This window comes from Galeopterus variegatus, unplaced genomic scaffold (genome assembly GCF_000696425.1).
Source record: "Galeopterus variegatus unplaced genomic scaffold, G_variegatus-3.0.2 Scaffold4441, whole genome shotgun sequence".
Classification (NCBI taxonomy): domain Eukaryota; kingdom Metazoa; phylum Chordata; class Mammalia; order Dermoptera; family Cynocephalidae; genus Galeopterus; species Galeopterus variegatus.
The window spans coordinates 50,758-57,445 of record NW_007730552.1 but is presented as its reverse complement, the minus strand read 5'-3'; the positions used below and the strand labels follow the sequence as shown (position 1 = coordinate 57,445).

Here is a 6,688-nt window from a genome sequence, read left to right as displayed (position 1 = left end):
GGCCGGTTAGCTCACTGGGTGAGCGTGGTGCTGACAACACCAAGTCAAGGGTTAAGATCCCCTTACCGGTCATCTTTTTAAAAAAAAAAAGTACTTCTTGCATTTTATATTAGTTACCCAAGAAAAGTCTGAGGCCTTTCCTAGAAAAAATTCATTTTCTGGTGGAAGTGCTGGCCACTCGTTCATAATAAAACCAAGTCCACATTCAAGAGTGGATCTGGAGATACAACCTCCTTCCAATAAATCACCCATTCTGTAGAGAGGTGCATGCATACAGGAGCCAAACCCTCCCATATAATAAATGGCCATGAGTTTGACATACTTCAGAAGGTGTCAGTAACACACACACTTATATAATTTAATAAACAAGAAAGCACAGTCATGCATTCCTAAGAAAAACAGGAAAAGCAAGACATATAAAGCTTGGGTGTTTCAATTAGCAGAAAGCCTCTTTTCAATCTATGCAGAACCTCGTTTTTTAAATTTAAAAGCCAACACTTCTGAGTCCTCTCTTTGTTAGTATTTAGAGGTCTGCTCTCCTCTCCCTGTTATTCCTCTTTGGGATACAAGCACCCAGCACAGGCCTGGCACAGAGAAGGTATTTAATACTCATCTGCAGAAGGTAAGAAAGAAGCCGTAAGAGGATGAATTGGAGGCCGCCTTAGTCCTACTGCAGAAGGTTTTACATCAAGCCCAGCTAGGGAGTCGGGGGTAGAGCAGGGGATGATGCCCAAAGCTTGATCAATAGGCTCCTTCCACAAAATCACATAAATCTACACCAGCTGCAATCCTCCCCCAGGGAGAGGGAGAATTTGACAACAGAAAAGCCACCGTCTAGAGGAGCGCTGTGAGGAAGCGCAGCGGCCGGCCGTGCCTTTTCGTCCTGGTACAGCTTGTTGACGCTCTCCAGCTGGATGCTGTGGCTCGACTGGATCTTGTCGAGCTGCTCTCGCTGCTTCTCCAGCTCTCCCTGGAACTCGTTCTTTTTCAGCTCCACGGCACCTCTCTCTGCGGCCGCCCTGCGGACCCTGCCCTCCAGCTCCACGATCCGCGTCTGCAAGGAGACCACAGTGTAAGGGCCGAAGTCAACCTGTCTCCGAGACCTGGGCTCCCTCAACGAAGACAACTCAGGGGCCGAGCCCACACCCAGCCTTACATACACACTATGTTCCAAGGCCAGCCTTACATACACACTATGTTAAAAGACTCCGTGTTTTAAATCAATTGTGCAGAAGCTACAGCAAGTTTTCTTATGGAAATGATGCTCTAAGTGGAGGAGTGCAGTTCTCTGAGCTTCCATGACTCCACTGAAAAATGGAAACACCTCCACATCCCTTGAAGGGTTTTTGTGAGGTTTAAAGGAGGAAAGCACAGAGAATGCCTCATGCTTTACCTGGCATGAGGTGGTCCTCAAATATTTAGTTCCTCTGCCCTGTAACAAAGCACTCAACAAACAAACAAATGGGCTGGCTGGTGGCTCACTTGGGACATGGTGCTGACAACAACTCTTTATCAGACAGACAAAATTTCTGAAAACAGACTGACTTCTCCAACTCCAGACATATGACCTCACCCGCCCAGAGAGCAAGAGCCCCCATGGAAGCTCAGACACAGGGCCTGCAACCCTGCATGGGTGAGTGTGACAGCAGGACAATGTGGAATATACTATAAAGCAAATGTACTTCACAGGGCCTGGTTTTCCAAAGCCTTGCAGTTTCAAATATTGACCTTGTGGAGGACTGGAAAATTTCCTCAGGCTATAAAATCTCTGGTGTAAAATAAAGATTTGTGGCACAGCAGGTTGCTGTCTCAAGAACAGACAGGTTACTGCTTGATGTGTGTAGATACTGGAAAACTGCTGGAGGGAGAAGGAATGTTTGCTAAGATCAAGCTGTTGTTGATAGGACCACTTAATTGTCTACTGGAATGTCATCTGGCTTGTTTCACTGAAAGTTACCAGCCTATATTGTTAAACTATAACCCCACCTATGTTCTCTTCCTGTAACTTCCTGGTCTGGAAAATAAATGCAGGAAGAGAACTCCAATTTGGGGTTAACTTCCCGAGGAAGGGTTGCCTCTCGCTGGAGGGTCCCAGGGAAGTTAACCGCTTCAGGGCTTCTCACTGATCAGAAGAGATGGGCTTTGAGTAATCCTTTGCAGCTCCATCACCCAGGGGAAGTGGGGTGACAAATCCGTGGGTGGTGAAGCAACACAAAGCAACAGAACAACACACAGACAAAGCCCAGAGGGGATGGAGCTCCATGGCCAAGAGCTCGTGTGTGTCAGAATCCCTGCTCCACCTGTACTTAACCTCTGTGCCTGTTTGCCCACATGTGAAATGGGGATGTGTAAAGTCCCGACCTTGTAGGTTTTGTGTACAAAAGGAGACAGTTTGTGTAAAATGCTGTTAAAGAAAACTTATCCTGACACTTGTTAAAATGGTAAGGAAGACTTTATTCAAGACGATTGCAACGGGAGAGAGAAATTATGCTCTACTCTAAAGAGAGCTCGGTATGCACAGCCAATGAGCAGAGCGACGTGTCAGTGGATGGAAAATTACAAAGAGGAGACATCAACGGTAGGGGGATTCTTGCTAAAGGCAGGCCAAGGACTTTGTCATCAAGGGTGGGGATGAGGAGCTTGATTCGCTATCAAGGTTGGGGGAGTGACTTGCGGGAAAGGAAGAGCGAGGCCTAGATGAGAAGAGGGCTCAGAAGAGCCTGACTAAAATTTAGTCAGGAGAGTCCGTCATTGCTCAGCTCCGTGCCTGCCCCATGACTGGCAACGATAAATGAGAAAGCAAAAATTATCATCATTAAATGACCGTGATAGGCTGCTGGTTGGCTCAGTTGGTTAGAGAGCAGTGTTATAACACCAAGGTTAAGGGTTGGGATTCCCTAAACACCAGCTGCCAAAGAAAAAAAAAAAAGATAATGATAAAGATCAGTAGCTTTAAAAACATTTCTCACAACAATCATCCAAATACATTTTCAGCACGGCTCTCTGAAATCTCGTGTGGACTGGAGGATGAGGAACCAGCTGTAGCCAGTGTACTTAGGCAAGCTGTCTTCCCAGGGCCACCCCAGATGGCTGAAAATTGTTAAACTCTCAGGAACAGCAGAGGGAGGTGTTTAAGCAGCAATCCTAAACATTCACAGAGGGATCCCCTCCCACCCAAAGCAGAGCTAAGGTGGAGAGGCCGCGACCGACTGGGGCGGGTGTGCACAGGGCCCTAATCTCATGTGCACTGGGTTCATGCCTCAGGGGACAATACACAGCAAACCCCCAGGGGACCCATACCCAGCAACTTTACATACTTCATGGCACCCATACAAAGAAAATAAATACAGCACCTGGAGATCCACACTCCGGGAGCTCGCCACCCAGTAGTTGAAGCCTAAGACGATGATGCACGCCACCAGGGCAGCCAGCACGAGGGGTGATGACTTCATGCTGCGGCGCGTGTTCCCCAATCCCATCATCTCAGAGCTGGGGCTGGGATCTGCCAAATGAAAACATGTACACAAGCCTCAGTGCTGGCATCCCCACCCCAAAGCCGCCGCAGCCCACAGGGAAGGCCTTTGTCCCGCCCCAGACAGGCTCAGGCCGGGGGCCAGCACCCACCATGCTCAGGCTTCCGACTCTTCTTCTGTTAATGGGTGTCACTACATACTCACCTCCCCATGTAAGTGTGAGAAATCATCAGACACTCCTGCAAATGGCAGTGGCCAATACTGAGTGCTGCCACTCACAGTGGAGGGAACACATCGCCTGTTATTCCCCAGAGGCCTTGCAGATCTGACTCCTAACAAGGGAGGCTTTCTACATCCTTGCATGGAATTACTAATGAGAGCCCATTAAAGGAAATCCATTCCCCAGGTGCATGTCAATCCCCGTGGAGGTCACGGCCAGTGTCACTGCTCAGACACAGCCCTGGCAGCAGCATCAGTGTGTCTTCCTCCATGATGGTGATGGGGCTGTGAGGCGTGTGCCCGGCTGAAGCCACCCGGAGCATGCCCCACGTTAGCACTCAGAGTGGGCATAAGGCAGTCCACTGTGCCAGCGAGCGCACTGTGCCCTCTGCATGCTGGTTTCTGTCACTTGAAAGTGTGCGGGTGGCCCGGGATCCAGGCACTGCCTGAACCAGGGGACTCCGCTTTTCCATTTGGCTTCTGCGGGGCCACGTGAACAGAACCTTATCAGGGCGAGAGCAGCTGCACTGCCATCATCGGTCCCTCTGAGAACAGAGTGCCTTTTGTGCCAGGTGTGGCCAGTGGGGAGTGGGGAGGGATGAAGGAAAGGAGAGAGGAGGGGACCACCAGGAACTCACCTGCATGACAAAGTTTCCAGTAGTGAGAACACATGAGAGCTGACAGAGCTGACTGTCCCCCTACAGTCTTAAGTGTGTCATCAAAAGGCACCTTCTTTCTTATAGCTAGCTACTCGTGTGGGACCTGAGTGGGGGTAAGTCAGCAGTGTGGCTGAATCATCCACAGTAAAGCTCCGCTAGAATTCCTCTACGTAGAACAGAGGACCGAGCCTGGTCTCCCCTCATGCCTTACTCACTACCTTCTGGGCTCTCACGATGAAAGAGAAAAAAATTTTTTAATTCAATTATCACCATATCAGCAAGCACTATATATACTAAAGGACAGCAATGCTCAGAAATACTAAACTTCTAGAAGATTCTACAGATTTATTGACAATGTCTCCTCTTCCTGATACGTGACTTTGATCACAAAAGTCTTTTTTTTCTTTTTTTAAACTCTCCCTAACCTTTTTAAAAATATGAAAGTACAAATACAATGAGGGAGAGGGAGGAACCACACAAAGTATAAAATTACATCTCCCTCTTTCCACTCTGAAGTAAAGGGATAGTATTTTCTGATGTCTGTATCTTTCTACTCCAGTGGTCAACTCTCAAAGGGTATCAGAATCACCTGGGACACTTCCTTAAAATACCAAAACCTGGGTCCCACCCCATATTTCTAATTCAATGGGTTCAGGGCAAAACCCAGATATTGGTATTTCTTTAATCTCCCCAGATGATTCATACATGGAGCCACTAGTCTAGATGTCATTCCAGATGCTTCTTCATGCATATGCAAGTATTAATATACGAACTCAAAATTGAGGGACATTTTATGAAACCTGACCAGCACAGTTAATAAGATAAATATCATGTTTATTTTTAATCCTAACACAATCACACCATTCACTGTTTTGGAAATGTTGTGCACCTCTTAGTAACACATTATGTATTATGTACTTCCTAGTAGCACATTACTGTTTGTTCTCTTCAAAGGGCTGAATGGGTCACCATTATATACCAGGATTTACTTCACCAATCTCCTACAGAAGAATGTTCAGGGTTCTCTATGCTTATTTCCAATAATGCTGCCATGGACACCCTTATACATCCATCCCTGTTTACAAACTCTTATCTAGGTGTACAGTCCCTTATGCATAATTCTGAAATCCAAAATGCTCTAAAAACTCAAAGCGATTTTTAAAAACTCTTCTAGCAACAAAACCTGACCTGAACTTAAATCAAGGTTTGATCAGAACTCATCTGAAGCTATTTATAGTCTTTAACTTTCTCCTTTCATACATTCCACTGCAGGAAGATTAGTGTTTGATTATGGGGTGCTGTTCCAGATCCTCCTGGGGCTGTCACATAAAATGTATTAAACGAACCTCATTATCTTCTGAATTTTGAAAAAAAGTCCTGAATTCCAAACACATCTGGCCTCAAGGGGCTTGAGGGTAGAATGGTGAACCAATGGGTATGTGAAGCACTGTTCAAAACAGGGGCTTCCATCAGCTCAGGGAACGTTACCACCCCCATTTTGCAGGCAATGAAATAAATTACAGACAGCTGTGCATAAATTTATGCAAGTGGAATTGCTGGGTGTAATAATATATGCTTTTAAAATTGATAGAGCTTATCTCTCCCAAAACAAATTACAAAGGGAAAAATAGTACCTTTATATGCAGAATCCTGGCAGACACCACCTTAGCCAAGTGATCAAGGCTGATATCACCAGTAACGAGGCACACTGGCATCATGTACCCCCTGATATAATGCACCAGAAGGGCACATCACCTCTGTGATCTCCTGCCCAGTAATGCATAATCTCAATCCAATCACAGGAAAATTTGGAGGAAGTCAAATTGAGGGACAGTCTATAAAACACCTGACCAGCACAGTTAGCAAGAGAGTGCCAAGTTAATCTTTTTTTTTTGACTGGTAAGGGGATTGCAACCCTCGGCAGGGTGTGGTCTGCACCACGCTCAGCCAGTGAGCGCACCGGCCATTCCTATACAGGATCCGAACCCGCGACATCGGCACTCCCAGCGCCGCACTCCCCCGAGTGAGCCACGGGGCCGGCCCCAAGTTAATCTCTTAATTCTGATAAATCCTATCATTATGGAAGATGGCAACATAAGGGGAAACTGGATGAAGGATATACGGGGAACTATCTGTACTATTTTTGCAACTCTTCCATACGTCTAAATTATCTAAACACTTCTTTGATAGATCTTATCATAACAGCTTCCAAAGCAGTCCCAATAATTTACCCCTCCCATCAACAGTAGGAGAATGCTTGCTTTCTCACATGATAACACACAAAATAAACTTTTAATGCCTGGCTATCTCATCAGTAATGATATTTTGAAATACATT

The 6,688-nt window shown here is 46.4% G+C and overlaps 1 protein-coding gene across 1 annotated transcript in view; it reads right to left on the bottom strand.

Annotated features, from left to right (window-relative positions):
• GOLM1 (golgi membrane protein 1) overlaps positions 1–6,688 on the bottom strand; it is a 69,867-nt gene that overhangs the window by 48,682 nt on the left and 14,497 nt on the right. The window contains exons 2-3 of the mRNA XM_008587572.1: positions 3,354–3,502; positions 875–1,054 (exon numbers count right to left, since the gene is read on the bottom strand). Coding sequence (XP_008585794.1) covers positions 875–1,054; positions 3,354–3,482 — 309 coding nt within the window. The 5' untranslated portion in view covers positions 3,483–3,502. The remainder of the gene's footprint in view (positions 1–874; positions 1,055–3,353; positions 3,503–6,688) is intronic.